The sequence below is a fragment of the Macrosteles quadrilineatus genome, unplaced genomic scaffold (assembly GCF_028750875.1).
Source record: "Macrosteles quadrilineatus isolate MER2022 unplaced genomic scaffold, UCM_ALF_1.0 Scaffold_8__2_contigs__length_117827958, whole genome shotgun sequence".
NCBI lineage: Eukaryota > Metazoa > Arthropoda > Insecta > Hemiptera > Cicadellidae > Macrosteles > Macrosteles quadrilineatus.
The window spans coordinates 21,966,373-21,985,801 of record NW_026542601.1 but is presented as its reverse complement, the minus strand read 5'-3'; the positions used below and the strand labels follow the sequence as shown (position 1 = coordinate 21,985,801).

General features: G+C 32.1%; 1 protein-coding gene across 1 annotated transcript in view; it reads left to right on the top strand.

Annotated features, from left to right (window-relative positions):
- Positions 1-4,639: 4,639 nt before the first annotated feature.
- LOC128999879 (uncharacterized) overlaps positions 4,640-19,429 on the top strand; it is a 42,254-nt gene continuing 27,464 nt past the window's right edge. The window contains exons 1-2 of the mRNA XM_054426616.1: positions 4,640-4,724; positions 14,734-14,764. Coding sequence (XP_054282591.1) covers positions 4,689-4,724; positions 14,734-14,764 — 67 coding nt within the window. The 5' untranslated portion in view covers positions 4,640-4,688. The remainder of the gene's footprint in view (positions 4,725-14,733; positions 14,765-19,429) is intronic.

Genomic DNA, 19,429 nt, shown 5'->3' with positions numbered 1-19,429 from the left:
CTACTGAATTTCAAGTTATGCAACTTTTAAAAACCGAAAAACATATTGGTGAAATTCTGAAATAATAAAATAACCCACGCCACTACAAACCTGCAGATTAAGCAAATATTCGTTGACTTAATTGAATTTTACCTAAATACAGTACTTCCTTGAGAATGGAAATATTTATAATTTACAATTAATTACCTTTATAAATAATATTAGGTTTAACAAGTACTTATGTTTGCTGAAACAGGGAAGTAACTAAGGTTTTAGTGAAATGTTAGTAGCTATTTATAAAATAAATACATTTTCCAAAATGTTATGTGATTTTTTTTAAACAAAATAAAAAAGTTAAATGATTTCACATAAGGATAAAATTATATTCTACTAGCAGAGTACCCGTCCTTCGTACGGGGTTGGCATATAAGTTTAAAATGCTTATTGCAGTTATACTCAGGCCCTACGTTTGCAATGGGGGAGGACAAAGTTTGATAAAATTTGCTTCTTTAAATTGACGGTATACTAATGATATTGCACATCTACCATAGCCATAATGTTCTACCACTTCACCTAAACAATAAAGAAAAATAAATTTTTACGAATTCACAAAAAATTACAAATTATTCATTACATTAAAAACATAAACGTAACTGTAAACAATCCTACTTTGACAGTTCTCATTGCGTGTCACAGATTTTTGTTGCTATTAGTTCAACTTAGCTGTTTACATAAATGCAAAAAAAAAATTATAGTGCTGCACCCTGTTGGTAAATCTTAATGCATTTGTATATCATAGAACCAACTTTTTTAGTTGAAACAGCTGAATAAATTCTTTAATCTTATACTCTAATATGAGCAATGTTTGCTTGTATGTATGTTTGCACAAAGATCTCGAAAACGGCTTCGATGATTTTCTTCAAATGTTGTAAATAGTTTATTTCTTGCCTAAAAACGAGTTTACTGCAGTTAGAACTGCCAACAAAAATCTAATTACGTAGAAAAATTAAACTGAAAGTCATATTTTTTACGTTAGTCTTATGGGTTACTAAGTAACCATGTTGGTTGAATTAAATAACTAGGAAAAAGTAAACAAAAGACTTGCAAGTTAACATGTGTTCATAATAAGCCATCTACCCACAGTATACTAGCAAATTACAAAATACAGTACAAAAGGAAAAACATCACTTTGTTACTATTGAGCAAAGATTATACTGAAGATTACTTCCGGATCCGGCTTTTCATAGAGTAGATATAACTTTATTTTCGAAAAGAATTTTCTTATCAATTGAATTTTCTCCTTGTAATAATTAGCCTGACCAAAGGATTAAGTTTTGTTGTTTTGAATCATTGAATTAGCATATCAATCTAATAATGCTTTTAAGTAGTTTCTCATATATTTGAATTCTAACTTAAACAAATACGTGGAACTTAACAAAATATTTTTCTCCACACATGTATACAACAAGAATTGTTAAAATTTAAATTCTTTGACACAAATGCAAGTTTCATTTCGTTTATTTAATATGTAATGAAAACCGTTGACACAGTTCACATTTTCAAAACCTAATTATTACATTTTGAGTTATAAAGAAATTGTTTACAATCATAACGGTTTTAATGGAAGTCATATTAAGGACGTTTGCGGCAAGGAGATTATGTAGGTTTTAGTCTCACGTTGCCCGCATGATAAACAGATCTGCTAATACTATGGTGATTACCTTCCAAGGACATTTCAACAATATTTCAACAAAACAGCACAAAACAGTGTGCTTTTATTAGGCACGTAATACGTGTAGGCTTGAAAATAAGCTGGCAACACTTAACCATACCGCGATCAGCTGGTGCAGTGTTTCCCATTTCGTTCAACGCTTGGATTTAACCAAGGCCACACTAAACATAGTGTGACCTTGATTTAACCTAACCGTAAACGTGTTGTATAGTGTTTGGAAGACTAACTATTATGTGTATGCTTTATAGTCACTGTAGACAAAATTTACACAAATAACTATTATTTTTTTTGCCTTAAAGTAACATGTTATTTATCGCTCGAGTAATTTCAGTAGATCTATTACTGCTGAGATGGTTGTTTATTACAAATATACTCCTTCAAAGAAGTTAAATTATAAATATCAAATAATTATTTTGTTTCTACTCGACTCAATATAATCATACAATAGATAAAGGAGGGGTATTAATAAAACCCAAGCCATATTTTAACTTCTAGAGTGAACGCGTCCTTAGATAGTGGCAAAATACTAAGTTTTCTATTTACCAGAAAGGATCTGGCTTCATACAATACAATCCTAAATACAATGGAGAGTAAAAGTAGTGATACTATCTTGAACTATCTTAGTACAAATACAAGTTATAGTCTTTAACTATAGGTGCTTCAACTTTTACTGACGTTACACATAAAGTGAACCAATTTAAATACAGTATGCGATTAAACGTAGGAATGTGTCAAAAAGCACTACAGTATGGCTAGCCTATGTGATCAATATAATATATGCAATGCAGCCCGGCCTCGTAGCATATAGTATACTCTAGGGGTGCATGATTGAATATGATTGTCACATATAACACGTTTGACTGTTCTGTTTAAATGTTACGTTGAAACATGTATTAACTATTGGAAGAACAGTTATGAATTCTACCACTCATTACATTCTCATTGTACATTCTAAATCTGATAAGTAGGTTTTCAATATATATTTATTTTGGTGGATATGTCAATAACAAAATTTGTATTTACTATTTATTAATTGAGAATTTATTAATGGTGGCCACTCCAGTAAGTAAGTTAATAATTCCCGTAATAATGAGTGACGTTTGTTGACATTAAAGGTTCACTCATACGTTTGTGTAGAACATTTTATTTTCATCAAATTCAAAACTTATTCTTTTCTTCGATACGATCGCCGATTTTACTTCCACCACATCTAAAAAGGTACATTTATTGATTTCGAACGATAATTATGTTGCTTAATTTGGTCTTGGTTATTAAAGGCGTGTTGAAATTAAAAACTATCCAAATTATTTACTTTATAATTTATTGATTTCAATACTACAGGATTAAGAAGTTTTAGTTATAAAACTTTTAAATCCCTACAAATAATGACTAAACAATTCTTAAGACTTAATCAAATGCATTCAAGACTTTAAAACTTGAATTTTATTTTATTGTTTTAAAAGGGCTGTTTCTGTGTAAAACATAACCACCGATATGTTTCCTAGATGCAAATACAAGTTTGTGTATTCGTATTCTTGAAAGTTATCATTTGAATAACTAGCTTGAGTAAAGGGAGATGGTACAATACATCATCATACCATTAGCCTGCTGCAAACTACCTTCTGTATAAACCAGCTGTTTGGATAAGCTAACAAACTGTGAGCTATGCTTAACTCTTCAATTTGCATTTCTGTAAATTTTTTTTTTATTTAGGGTTCAACTTTACTAAAACTTAAAATAACAATAAAACTGATTTAATATTTCAAACCAAGCGTATCCAAAGATTTTAAAACACAATGGCAAGGCCTAACTGACATTTCTAAGTGTACGGCCACGTGGTCAGGCTGTTGTTATCATACGCAGGAAAATATGGTAATTAGCTAATAATACTTATCATGGCAAAAATTAGTTCGTGATGAAACATTATTAGACAAGCTGAGATTCAGTTCCAAGAAACCAATGTCAATCTACTTTACGTCGTATCCAGTTACTATAATCCTGTACTATAATCAAGTAGTGTCTGCAGAAGTTTTATTTTCTGGTAAATTTGAGAATGTGAAGTACTATTGTCGTGTACATAGGCTTTTACAATCTTCCTAGTAACGTTTTTGAGGCGAACTCATCAACAACCTCCACATATAAGATACCCATTTGTATATTTTTATGTCCAATGTGTTAATTTGACTTTTTTAATCCAACAAATGATCATTCCTTTGTTGATAAGATGATTTCAAGCGCATGACTAAGTTCTGGGTTTTCCTTTATTTTGAGCACACGACAATGTTCAAAGTGTTAATATAATCTAAAAATACGGAATGTAACCATACGGAAGCTTAGATAAAAATGCAATTCATTATTACAAATCATACTCTAATTTGACGACGGTTAAAATCCTAAGTGAGTCAACCTATCAAAACATCATACAAAACACTGCACTAACAACAAAATATCATTGTGTAACTATTGTTGTTAATTAGGCTTAACAACACATTAAGAAGTGTGAGCATTATTCTTGACTATCTTGTTCTCAAACTTGATTACGTTTAAGATATAAACCCATCTTAAACCAAAAAACCACCAAGTCACCTCGCTGATTACATTGCTTAAGTTTTAACGGGGGGACAACTATGTAAGAATTTAAAAAAAATTTCTTTCTGTATATCAGTTATTCACAACATGTCATTAAAAACTATAAAAATAAACAAACCTTTTTTATGTTATATACTTTTTCTATTTTTTTTTAATATTAACAAAATTTTTTTAAAGTGGTTCTTATGATCGTCATGCCATATTTTTTAACGTAATTGGTGGTTTTAAATTGGTGTATCAAATTAAAATTTCATCAACAACACCATTAATTTTGCTATCTGACATGTAAACAAATTAAGTGAGTAACATTGACACCAATTAGCACACCTATATAAACTGTTCTACTAACTTTTGCGAAAACAACTTTGTCAACCACTCCACTCTCACCATGACTGCATCGGTTTTGGGCACAACTTTCTTACTGGTAAGTAACTATTGTTTATGTAGTATAATTGTATCTACAGTATTAGCATTATAACTTAAATTTATTTTACTGGAGTATGAAAAACCTGACCTTAGAAATGTATTGATATGTTTAAACTGTCGACATTTTTTATATACACTAATAATTTAAATGAATTCAAAAGATTTTGCAAAGGATTTTGGTTTCAAGCTCAGACATATCTGGAGATAACTATATGTGTATTATTATGTGTGTTGATGACCAGTCGAGCATCGTTGTAAATTGTTTTAGGCTACTAAACCTCGAGATGTTTCATTCACTCCAAAAGTGGTGGGTGTTGCGTTCCCCAATCTGCAGGCTCGCGGCGCTTGTATGTTGTCGTGATAGTTTAGTATGAATCTTTTTGACCACTTGTTGACCTTAACTTTTATGTCTTAACAAAAATAATACTTTGATATAGTTATTAAAGTCCCTACTGGTATAAAACCTAATTAGACATACCGTAAGCATACTATATTTTATGCAAAATTAACATTAATTGACGATAACTTAAGACGTACTCTACGGGCATATTGGAAAACGTCTGCAATACAATTTACATACACATAAATTATTAATACCATTGACTATACACTAATAATAATAACTAATAACTAATAATAATAATAACTAGTTCAATAAAGTTAAAGTTTTGACAACGCGATAATTTATATTGGCATTAACCTTTTAAATGGAGAGCTTAGCGTTGTATACCTTTTATTTACAACAAAAATTCGTAATCACTAACAGTAGAGACTTTGACTTTCGTATAAAATATTAAGGTATGGAGGTGTTGTGTTTGTAACCATTATTACATATGCTAATAGAAAATAGTGTTCAATGTTAATAATTCAATACGTTTTTAGATACATTTTTAAAGTTTTTAGATTTTTTTTTTAGTTTGTCCAATAATCGTCTTCATGACCACTACTACTAGGTCTGGCTAGTTTACGTGCGAAGCTTTCCAGCAATCGCCGTTTTCCAACTACGATATGACAGAAATATTAGTTAACGTTTTAAAATCACTAAATGATGAAAAATATTTTGTACCACCCGAGTACCCGTCTTCGTACGGAGTTGGCGTATAAAATGGTAATTGCAGTTATACTCAGGCTTTGCGTTAGCAATGGGAGAGGACACGGTTTAAGTAAATTTTGTTCTTTTAATATAGTATAGCACATCTAACATAATATTCTACCTCTGCACCCAAACATATAAAAAGTAAAGTTAACACAGCTTTGTGTTGGTGCTTGGTTCAAATAAACTGTTGTTATTAGTGCAAAAAGAATTAAATTACTAGTGAAGTAATTCTTTACTGAAGTAATACTTTAGATTTACTGTTGGTAAACCTTATAACTAATGCTATTGAATATAGTAGAAATAACTTCTCGATCAGCATTGTTCGTGTTATTAAATTTACGGGAAGTAAATAAAAGAAACGTCTTATAACACTTAAAACATACGCTAAAAATACTGTTACTCACAAGAAGGTTAATATACAAAAAGGATGGTAAGCGGGGATAGATTTCGATTGGACACTCCAATCATCATCAGACCCAATAGGCGAAAGTAATTCTTCTGTAATATTCAATAACATTTTATAACATGCAATAACATTCTTTGCAATCATCACAAAGTTAAATGTTTCCTACAAAAATAGTCGCACTTCGGCTCATATCATTGTTCATTTTTTGTGGGAATCTTTAAATTATTGGACGTTTTCTTCATCATATAGGTTGTTAAATAAAAATATTAAATTACATTTAAATGAAATCATCATCATCTGGTCTTTACGTGTAAACTAGCTGTTCTAAATTATACGCAGTTTTAACTGACTACTCGATTACCGTTAGTAAGACGGGCTAACACCTCGTCATATATTAAAACGTCAACGTGACAGGGTTTTTTTATTTCACGATTCTGAATGAATTACTTGACGGAATTTCACGATTTTTGTGTTGAAATAAATACAGGGTGATTGATATAAGTGTGCCAACCGTTTTATTCGAAAACCATAAGAGATATCAAAAAAGTTAAATGGTAAGTGCCTTGGACTTTTTATTTAAAAATTTTAGTAAAGTCGAAAAAATTATTTTAGCCGCCATTTTCCAAAATATGGCCGCCAACTTTTTTTTTTCTTATGGAACACCCTGTATTTTATCATGTATTCTGGTAGAAAATGTAATTTTAAGACGATTTTATACTTGTGATTTTTTTTCATAAACCTAACCGTTTCAAAGATAACAATGGTTAAAGTTTTGAAATTTCTGCATGAGAAAGAGCTTCGATAAAGGCCTATGCCAGCTGTTTTATTCGAAAACCATTCAAAATTTTACAACTTAAACCATTATTATCTTTGAAACGGTTAGGTTTATGAAAAAAACTACAAGAATAAAATTGTCTTAAAATTACATTTTCAACCATAATACATCATAAAATACAGGGTGTTCTATAAGAAAAATCAAAGTTGGCGGCCATATTGGAAAAATGGCGGCTAAAATAATTTTTTTGACTTGACTACAATTTTTTTAATAAAAAATCCAAGGCACTTACCATTTAACTTTTTTTGATATCTCTTATAGTTTTAGAATAAAACGGCTGGCACACTTATATCAATCACCCTGTGTGCTAAAGCAATGTCTTTAGACAGCTGAGATTTTCTTAATGTTTTGATTTTTGGTTTCTATGGAAATAATTTGTATTGTAAATAATACTGAAAGAAAGAAAGTTAACAAAACTCAAACTCTTAATTTATTTCAACTTATATTAACTTACACTATACTTTTATAGCAGGTAAACCTATTTACAACTTAAACTAATCCACGGATTCATAATACCCTGTATAATTTTGAGAAGTAGGGAATGTCATTGATTATAGGAAATAAGTAAAATTCTATATCCATTGCTAACCGAATCGATGCTCACGAGCTTTAAAAAAAGCTTATGAAAATTTATTTTGCTACTCAAATTTTTTAGGAAAGGTTGGGAAAATACAATGATCAGATGTTTTAATTTATCTTATCAGCTTTTTCTTTACAATACATTTTGAGCTGCTTAAGCTATGGTTGAATTAGGAATAGAAATATTACATATATTACATATACATATACATATATTACAATATTATATACATTTTTAATGGACTACTCGATTCCCGTACGTAGGACGGGCCGACACTACGTAGTTGCACTACGTGTTGCCACTGGTTAGGGTGTCATTATCATGTTAACGAAACCAATCACGAAAAAACATTTCATCAGCATTGATATAGGTACATATTTTTGGTAAGTGAAACGTAAAGAAACGGAAGCTACCTCTAGGGTTTACTATTATAGATTCTCCCTAACCCACGCATATTAGGCTATATTATTTAAACCTTTTTTTCCTTGGAGCAACAGGCAGTAGGTACGCCTACCTGGTTATAATCTCCAAATAATACGTACTAGTAAACACGTTGCTCGAAATCGAGCAATTGCAAAGAAGTAAAGTAGTTATTTAAAAACAAATAAAAGTCATTATAATTTCCTATGAGTTTAAAAGACTTTGAATTGAAAAATAAATAACAGCAATTAAATTATACAGCTGATCAAAATGTAAACAACTAAGTTCTCCATAAGGATAACATGGGAACTTTCTAAGCCACTGGGGCAGAGCCCAAGGGACTTTTTCAAAAATGTAAGGCCAGTTTGCAAATCTACGCGACACGCTCTTTCCAATGAGACGTCAATGGATAAAATCGGTTAAGAAATGGCGCAGGAGTTCAACCGACAAAGTTTCGTGTAACGTATTAATTATATAGACTAGTAAACACGTTGCTCGAAATCGAGCAATTGCAAAGATAGTAAAGTATCTATTTAAAAACAAATAAAAGTCATCATAACTTCCGATGAGTTTAAAAGACTTTGAATTGAAAAATAAATAACAGCAATTAAATTATACAGCTGATCAAAATGTAAACAACTAAGTTCTCCATAAGGATAACATGGGAACTTTCTAAGCCACTGGGGCAGAGCCCAAGGGGCTTTTTCAAAAATGTAAGGCCAGTTTGCAAATCTACGCGACACGCTCTTTCCAATGAGACGTCAATGGATAAAATCGGTTAAGAAATGGCGCAGGAGTTCAACCGACAAAGTTTCGTGTAGCGTATTAATTATATAGATTGCCTGTACGAACCATATGTATTTCTTTCTAACAACATTTACAGCTTTTACTCAGTTCGTGGCATAAGGACGTGAATCCTCTAATCTATTAACCAACAGATGCGTTCTGTCTGTTTCTTATCTACACCTCTGATAATTTCCTCCAAACAATAACACTAGGTTCAACGTCAACTATGTCCAAGGCTATGGTGTATAAAATAAGAGCATGATCGTTGTGATTTCGAATTTTAAAAATGTCAAGACTTTTTACTATAATCGAACTAAATTCAAAGAGAAAATGATTGAATAAAAATATGGGTTAAGATCATATTAGGCCTACATCTATGTTCAAAATGTTGACTTCTGAGCTCTAGAACAAAAACCAAGTTCAAGTTTACACCCATAGGCCACGTCTTTAATCTAACACTAAACTGTGTCAAATTTGGACAAAAGTCGGCGTTAAAACACCATCGTCAGCTTTAGGTACTTGTAAAGTTGATCAGTTGTAAACATCGTAAACAGATAAAGACCCTCCTATTATACATATATAAGACTAGTAGTTACCCGGCACGCGTTGTGTAATATAATATTAACTAGTGGCTTGTATAGGGACATAAGTCTATGTGTCATTATCTATGTGTCATAATAGATATCGCTGTACGCCATATCTTTTGTGTAAAGAGTTGTTTGCCTTTGTTGATGTTCACTACTTAGGTTTAACCATTTAACTCTGCTAAAGACAGCAAACATATGATTGTTTGTGATTAAATATGCTGGTTTATTTAGGTAGCTTTGGTCTTGTTGTTAATGGTGATAAAAAAAGACTTCCCCGATTGGAATTTTGGTCTTCGTCAAAAGGTGTGTATCCCTACCCAGTTAATATTTCTAAGTGTATACTCCTTTTGTTAACGCTTAACAACATTAGGGCAAAGTAAAAAGGCAACCTATTGACAAAACGTAACCCTAAATTTTTTTCTGATCAACATCAAAAATTATAACTAGTGTAAGTTTATGTGGTGGTATTCCTGTTAAAGGTGCCATTGAAATTCTATCAAATTTGGCTTAATCATCGGCTGATTCTTAATTTTGTTGCGAGCAACAGACACTACCTGTTTAGATCTCCAAAAAATATTGTTTTTTCCTCCAATTGGAACTTGTTATAGTACTTACTTCATTAACAAAGTACCTGGGGACCGAGCTTTGCTCAGGTAAAATCGTTAGTTTAATATGAAAGCAGTCTTAGTATTGCAGATACATTAATCCATTCCCAAACTCCACACTGCTCGCCTTTACTACTTCGTTCACCACTTCCTACCCGTGGGTCTGTTTCCTTCCCTTCCCATAGCATTTTAAGATTGCAGATACCTTAATCCAATCGTCATAAACTGTTCCCGCACTCCGGACTGCTCTCCTTTACTACTTCCTTCACCACTTCCTACGTTGCAGACCTGTTTCCCTCCCTTTCCATAGCATTTTAGGATAACAGATACCTTAATCTAATCGTCATTAATAGTTCCCACACTCCGGACTACTCGCCTTTACTACTTCCTTCACCACTTCCTACGCCGCGGACCTGTTTTCCTCCCTTCCCATAGCATTTTAGGATTGTAGATACCTTAATCTAATTTTCATACAGTAAACATTTCCCACACTCCGGACTACTTACCTTTACTACTTCCTTCACCATTTCCTACGTCGCGGACCTATTTCCCTCCCTTCCCATAGCATTTTAGGATTGTAGATACCTTAATCTAATCGTCATAAACAGTTACCACACTCCGGATTAATATTTACCACAAAACTAATAACAACAATTAAACGAAATAATCTGCTTGGAATAATTCAGTAAGGCCACCAGAAATTATGCGAATCGGTGTATTGTTAATCAACGCTTAATGGTATTCATCGGACTCCTTTTCTTTTGTACTGTCTTTTGTAAATAGGCCATATGTGCATGCGCAAGCTGAGGTGCCCGTGGGTACAGAACGTCACGTTATGTCTTAAAATGTAAACAAAATGACAATAATGGGGAATGTTTTCTCAAAAGGCCCATGTTAAATTTTCAAAAGTTTGTACTCATATTATGGCGAAAATAAATGTTTCCTGGCTATACCACTGGTCTAGAACTTATTTTTGACACAGAACTTAGTTATTCTGTAAATATAAACGTTTTTGTTAGAGCCGATTCCCAGATCGAGTTGACAAGTATTCAAACTTTACTCGTATTATATATAGGATATATATTTCCTGTACGAACTTATTTCATGTTTATTCCCAGGTTTTGTTTTAAGAGTGGCCATTGAAGTTATTCCACCTCATAAAAAATATTAATTAAACACTACAATAAATCTTAAATTTAAAATAAAGAAAGTGTAGAATAAATCTAGAACATATGTTTTGAAATAAAAACAAAGCAGAAGTTTTCCATTTAATCTTCAATCGTTAATTCGGATGAGTTCCCCCCAACTTTTTCTACATTTCTAAAGATATCAACTCCGGACCACGTCAGATCATTGTAGAGTAGTAAGTACTTCATTTTGACTGGGTTAGAATTTTTGGCCACCATCTTGGATCCGCCATATTGGATACAAAGTTATTTCATCAAATGGAAAGGTAGGGTTGTGACCCACCGTTCCAAACAACATTCTTACCCTTAATACGATGTTGCAATCCGTTTTTTAAAATATTGATCAATTCTACAGTTATGAGAACTTTTTATAACTTAATTTTGAGCCTATTTTAACATTGTGCATTTACAAACTGAGTCCATAATCTCAAAATAGTGCTAGTAAAGATAAGTGCACCATTCATTGTCGAACTATTTTCCAGTATCACATTGTGCATTACAGTACTTACCATAAATAGTTGCGTAGTTGTGTAATGCAAATATATAACATCTATATTTCCAATAATATAGATATTTCCATCATACAATATCATATGTATTTTCCTAATCTAATTGGAAACTAGTTTTCTTTGTCTCAACTAATTTGAGAGAACGGCTGGGTGTAGAAACTTGGTAGATGTGTCCAAAGAAAGGTTGGTTTGTAGATGAGTCAACAAAAGAGAAATGAGCTAATGCCCCAGAGGCCTTAATAGTGTAAAGAAAAGAGTTGTTTACATTATGAGTATATGGCTATGTTACACTATCTTATTCTAAAATAGTTGTTAATATTAAAACTGTAGTAGCAGTTACCCAGCGAGCGTTGCTGCACTTAACTACTATTAATTTAAATGATAATCTTTTTTTATGATAAATAACAACAATAGGGATACCAATTGACAATAACTAAATCCTTATATATAATTCTGTAAGACAAAATTTTTACCAGAAAATTGTGGACGTCTAGTAAGTCGCAGAAAGGTGAGAGAGGTCTTAAATTAAAGGTCTTGACCCCAAGGACTAAGGAAAAATAGCAGAATTCCCATAAAGTTGCCAGAAAACGAGGTATAACGTAAAATATCCACCATAAGAAATGCATGGGGACTGAAAAACGTCTGCATTCTATCAGCTGTTACCTATTTATTTGCAATGTTTACATTTATTCCGAAAGTCAATGTTGGTAAATAATGTTTCAAAATGAATTGTGTTTAATTTTTTTGTTTTCCGTTTTTATAATGAGTGAAGTAACTAGACAAGCTAGGAAAAGACCTGCAAGACGTGGATGAGTGTCCAGGAATTAAACAGACTTAAGAAATGCAAAAGAGAACGTCATATAGGGCCTAACTGTGAAAGAAATCCAGAAACTGTTTTACAACCTGTCTTTAGAAGAACGCTGGAAAATGAGTTGAGTGTTGTTTCTCACAATCTAGGTCCTCTTAAACCACTTGCATGCATTGTGACGCATTTCACTTCGCAGAGGAGGCCACAATGGACATTTCAATGCATGTCGCCACAATGGACATGCCACAACCACAAGTAAATGGCGAACTAAAAGAACTGTTTTTACATGATTCGAAATTCATAAAAAACATAAGGCAATACAACAGTGCAATGGATTTTGCGTCACTTTCCGCTACACAAAAAGAGATTCCGGGAAATAGGCCTTACTGTCTTAAAATTCAGGGACAAATGCACAGATATATTTCTGACTTACTACCGCAAACTGGGGAGTTCCCTTCATAATAGTTTTAACCTTTACATTTGGTTCTCAAAATGGAAACTATAACAGAATTCGTAAGATTACAAAACAAATCTTCAATTTTAAACTAGAAAAGATGTGCAATGTTTTTTGATGTGGCTGTATGATTTCAGCTCTGATTCGTCGTGCTCCTGGCTCAGGCCAACCGTGTGCACGTTTCCATTTGTTAATATGTTGTGTTATTGATTTAATCATTATTTTACAATTGTATTTCATTGACACATCAGAAGCAACTAATATACGACTCCAACGGAAGGAAAACCAAGATATAAAACAAGAAACACTGTTAGTTTTAAGTAACATAAAATTGATAGTTTTAAAAATATTTCGAATATTTGTCTTTTTATATATGGTTTTTTTATTGTAGTCTAAATTAGGGGCTATGGCCCCTACAGGCCACTAGTATGTTATTATTTGTACTTTGTGTGAAAATCACACATTTCCTCAAATTAAACCTGTGATACTCAGGGATGCCATTGTGCCTTATTAATCGTAATTTAAAAAACAAGAACCAAAGGTAATTGTAGTCACTTAAATTCAAAGGGTGGTTCAGATTAAATAATCGGTATTCTTTGGATTGGATTAAGATTATATCTCCTTTGAACGTACCACTGATGATTTTTTCTTCGGTCAAGATTCGTTTCATTTTTTTATACGTCAGTCTGGTTCCACTATCAGACAGTAAATGCGCCGCGAGCCTGCAGATCGGGGAACGCAACACCCATCACTTTTGGAGCGAACGATCTTGGAGTGAATGCAACAGTTTACTATAATTGCATATTTCAATAATACTGCTCGTTCACTCCAATGTGCATTCGATCCAAATGTACAGTACACTTTGAAATTTGTATTTTACATAGGCCCGTCTACTTCTGGAGCTGACTGTACCCTTTGGATCGAATGAACATTGGAGTGAACGAACAGGCAAATAAATTGTAAAAATACTTTTTGGAGTGAACGATCTTGGAGTGAATGCAATAGACCCACTAAACCTTTGAACACTTATCGTCTTGTACATATTAACATTATCTAAGAATCTAATTGGTTCATTTCTCGATGACTTTTCTATTTTCCCTATACTCTCAGGTCTTCTGATATTTTTACTTCTCAAGCTCAATGAATTCAAATTGTATAGGTATAGTAAGAAGTCGTCGAAATTTGAATCGAAGGTAATCAAATTGAATGAGTTTGCGAACCAACATGATTGGACCTTGGGAAAACAGGAGTTTAAGAGAATTGTATTGGGTAAAAATTGGTTTACCCATTTTTGTGACTCAAAAAATAAAATTTTACAACTTCCCTCAAAACATTTTGAAGAGCTTAAAAACCCCAAATAATTTATTATATTGAAGTGTTTTCATGTGGTTATTGGTTATTTATTTACTTATTTTGTTATAGAAACAATAAAAAAAAATTAAATGCTCATATTATTTTTATGAAGAACAACTTACCTGTTGCAGTTTGCTTATATATGGATATAATTTGCTGATTAAATTTGGTAAATGTATGTATTTTACCTTATACATTATATTTTATATTCGCTTAGTCTGCAGGTTTGCTGTGGCGGGGTATTTGTGTGTATCAGAGCGAGTATGATTGTCTCTTAAAATTTTATTTTGGTTTGTAAGTTATAAGCTTGGCTGACATAACCAACAAACCTTTACGAAAACCTTAAGTATAAACTTATGCTGACCGATCGTGTTGTTACAGGTTTTTCCGATTGTTTGCCAGGCTGCTGAATGTAAGTATTCCAAATTAACTGTTATTATGTTTTGATTAGACAGATTTAAAACAATAAAGTTTGATTAAACGTCTCCTATTAATATTATAAATTTAAAAGTATGGATGTTTGTGTGTCACGAAGTTCCATCACGTGAAAACTACTGGACCGATTGAGCTGAGATTTTTCAGAGTGGTTTTCGAAGTCATGTCTGTGTGTGTGTACGTGTGTGTGTGTGTGTGTGGATGTGTACAGAAATACAGACCACACCTGTCGTCCGACTTTGATGAAATTTGGTACATAGGTACTAATCCCTTATATCTTCATACGTTTTTAAATTTTCAAATTTATATTTTTAATGGTGATTTTCTTAAAAAGACCCATAAAATAACGGAAACTCTGTATTTTTTCGAAAACGGCCCAAACGATTTTGATAAAAATTATGTATGTTATATTCGTATAAATTCGGGTACTCTGCTAGTATTTAATCTTATATATTAAACGTGACAGGGTTTTTTATTTCACGATTCTTAATCAACCATTTGACGGATTTTCATGATTTTTGTGTTAAAAGGAAGATAATTTTGAGAACTAGGGAATGTCGAAGCCATAATTTTAGTTTAGGGTTTCAGTTTTTTAGAAATTAAGTTTTAAATTTTAATAAGTCTAGCAGCCGACGCTAACATTCTACTCCAGCTTTTGGTATAATACTATTTGTTTAATATAACAGCTGTAAACATTCAGCGTTTTCGACACAAATTCAGCATTTGGATAAAAATGAAATGACATACGCAGGGTTGACTTATTTATACTATGTGTAATGCTATAATCATTGATAAGTTAATTTGGTAAGATTAATTTTTAATTTGGTAAGAGGATGAGAGATTATTCAAAATATACATAATAAAATACTAGATGTTTTAATTTATTTTTTTGAGCAGTCTTTAAAATCTTTAGTTTGTTTTAGTGCAATATAATTTGTTATAACTAACAGCTGGTTGATTATAAGAATATTGTATATAATTATGAGGTTAGCTTATTTACTCTGTGATTTTGTCATTGATTATAGGAAATAAGTAAGATTCTATAACCATTGATGTATACGATTCGAAGCTCACGAGTCTTCAAAAGGAAGCTCATGAACACTATTTTACTTCTAGACTTTTTGAGGAAAGGTTGGGAAAATAACAATGATCACATTTTTTAATTCATCTTGGCAGTTTTAATAATTACAATAAATTTTAAACTGCTTAAACTATGCTTGAATTAGGATTCGACATATTGATATAACTATATACAGTTTTAATGGACTACTTGATTCCCGTACGTAGGACGGGCCAACAGCTCGTATATCTAATATGAATGTTTGTCTGTCTGTTTGTAATATGCAGGGTATTCAAAAAGGTGGGGACATAATTTGTATAGTGATTCCTTGAGGGAAAATCAAGGTATAATATTTTTTTTAATCGCTTCGTTAACCAGATATCCGCAATTTTGTATTTTTTACATAAACATTTTTATCTTTGAATTTCTTCAACCGATCTCTATTAAATTTGGTATGTATGTTAAGGTAGAAGAGAACCATATTAAAAAAAATCACCTTGATTCAACTTTAAGTTTTAAAATGGCGGCCATTTTTATATTTTTAAACTTAACTTAGGCCTACTCAAAAATGGCTGATTTTATGAAAGAATGTTAAGGACACTTTTATTTAGAACTTTTAATTTCCTATCAAACGATACCAAGTTAAAAAAGATCAAATAAGAAGTAGCTGAAATATTGCGATTCTTAGTTGTAAAATGGGGTAGAATAAAAGCAGAAGCTAGTCAGGATTGCCCCATTTTACAACTAAATAGTAATATGCCAGCTGTGTCATATTCGATCGTATTGAATTTGGTATCGTTGGGTATCGATTAGATTGGGTATCGAAAATGCTTAATAAAAGTGTCTTTGATATTTCTTCATAAAATCAGCCATTTTTGAATATTAGTAATTTAAGTAAAAAATTTAAAATGACCACCATTTTGAAACTTTAAGTTAAATCAAGGTGAATTTTTATTCTGATATGGTTCTCTTCTACCTTAATATACCTGACCAGTTTCATAAATATCGGCTCAAAAAAGTTAAAGATAACAATTTTTATGTAAAAAATACAATATGGCGGATCTGGTTAACAAAGCGATTTTGGAAAAAATGTCAAGTTTGATTTTCTCTTTTTTTGACCCGAGGAATCACTACGCAAATTATTTCCCCACCTTTTTGAACACCCTGTATATTTCAAAATCCATAGGAAGGATTTTGACAACATTTTGGAATTAGGGACTAATAGCCCTAAAAATGTGATTAGAGACAGCCACTACCACAGAAAAATTTGTATTTTGCTACACAACTGATTTGAAAGTTCCAATATTTTTAACATGGCCTTATAGGTTGCTAAATAACTTTGTTCGTTGACAAAATAACAAGGGAAAAAAAATTCACTACTCATATGTGTTTATAGCAAACCATCCACAGTATACTAGCAAATTACAAAATACAGTCAAAAGAAAAAGGGTAAAACATCCGTTTTAACTAGTAAGCAAAGATTAAAATTACACTGAAGATTACTCGATATAAGGGAAAAATACTGACTATTTTACTTAGCCCTCTCCCACCAAAATTTAATCTCTGAAGTACTGAGGCGTTCCAAGTAAAATAATTACATCTGGGTGTTTTTTAATTGACATTAAACTATTACCTAAATGCTAAATGCTAAATAAAAAACGACAGAATATCAATTTCTTTAGAAGTAGTATCGAAAAAGCAAAAAATTGTGGTCACAAGCCATTTTGAAACTAATATGATTTTGTTCAAATCATATTGTTATCTGCTGTCTTTAGTGTGAGTAAAAGTCAAACAACTGGTTTCAATGACCAGAGGGAGAAAATACTGTGCGAGCAGCACTTAGCATAAGCAAGAAATTTTGAACACAAACATGTATCTTGTTTTTGTACAATTGCACGATTTTACAGTACAGAGAAGTTATTATTTCAACGATCGTCTGTCTATGGTTTGTAATAAATTTTTTTTGTAAATTATAAAATGTTTGTTTACAATATTGTTTTATTTTAACTACCGAGCAAGGCTCGGTTCTCCGGTACGATTAGTTTTACTGGATAGAAAAACACATCCCTCCAACATTAAAAACTGATTTTGGGTCCTTGGAGCATAGACGTTCTAACTCATAAAACAAAAGAACTACAAAGAAATTGTTTAATGCCGCAGTATACTATATATATATATTTAAATATTTAAATTACAATCACTCTGGTGTTTGAAAAAATATTTTTGGACAGTAAATAACTCTTAAGCGACTGTTTGAAATTAACGAAATTAACATTGATCTTGGCGGGTAAATCTAAGAGGGCCGTTAGCTTCCATGGATTCCCTTGGACAACAATTAAAAACTACAAATAACATTTCTAATCTCACAGGATACTAGATATTTAAATTATAATCACTTTGGTGTTTGAAAAAAACATTTTTTGGACGATAAATAACTCTTCTGCAGCTGTTTGAAACAATCCAAGATGGCCGCTAGCCTCCAAGGACTCTTAAGAAGAATGTCACAATCTTTCTCTAACACACACACACGCGCACACCCGAAATATGTTTGTAAAATCATACCAGTAATTAAAAGTAGTTTTTTTCTTTCTGTATTCTGTACAATATTAAACGAGTCACTCTTACAATTTTACCCATGGTAAATTAAATTAGTTTATTTTTAGTAACTTCACATTAATTGTACGTATAACCACAGAAAACGTACTACTATAACCCAGAATGCCAACCGCATGGTAAAAAGCATTAAGCGGTTTGAGAGAGCTTTGCCTGTCAATCCGTAGGCAGCGCCACCAGCGTTACGTTTTCTGTGGTTGTATAACTGAGCCAAGACTAATTTCAACCGACGAATGTCACGTCTTATTTTCGGTTTCTGTGTTCAAGTTGTTTTGTGAAGTCACTGTTCCAACGTCTCCAGTTTAACTGTTTTCCACACACTTATTTTTACTCCTACCGTGTTGCGTGACGTTGGCAACGAAGAATCCATTGAAATGTTTTCCAATACTTTTGCATCGGTCTATTTGTGAAATATAATGCAAAGAATGGTTTGTTTGTATTTTAGCTTTATTTTCTAAGCTATGGATTAATTTTACAAGCCAATTGTGCCTGATGGGTAAGTTGTGTGATTATTCTTAGAACTTAGGTTAGTTGATCTGAGCACATTGTTTCTATGGCTTCGAGCCTAGTACTGGGGTACGTCTAACAGTTTTGTTGCTAAGTTTGTTGAATTCAATGTTTTTGCTCATTTCAAGACTTTTCCCGGGATGCTAAGACAGAAATTGGCCGGGATATGTTTGGTTGAAAACCGCTGTTTGAGAGAAACTGCCAATTCAGTACTTTGTTCTTTGCCAGTTCAATTCTAGGCCTAGGCCTACAGAATGTTCTTTAAATGTAAATGTACTACATAAATGTACTACTTAGGCTACTGCTGCCTTTTGTAGCTATTGTTTTTTGTCTCTTGTAAAAAAATTGGGTTATTTTGTCTTGCAAAATGTTTCATCCAAAGTAGCATGAAAACTGTTTGAACTGGTATTAAAACAATTTTAAAACAAGTTTCATAAAAGTTTGATATTAAAGCTGTTTTGA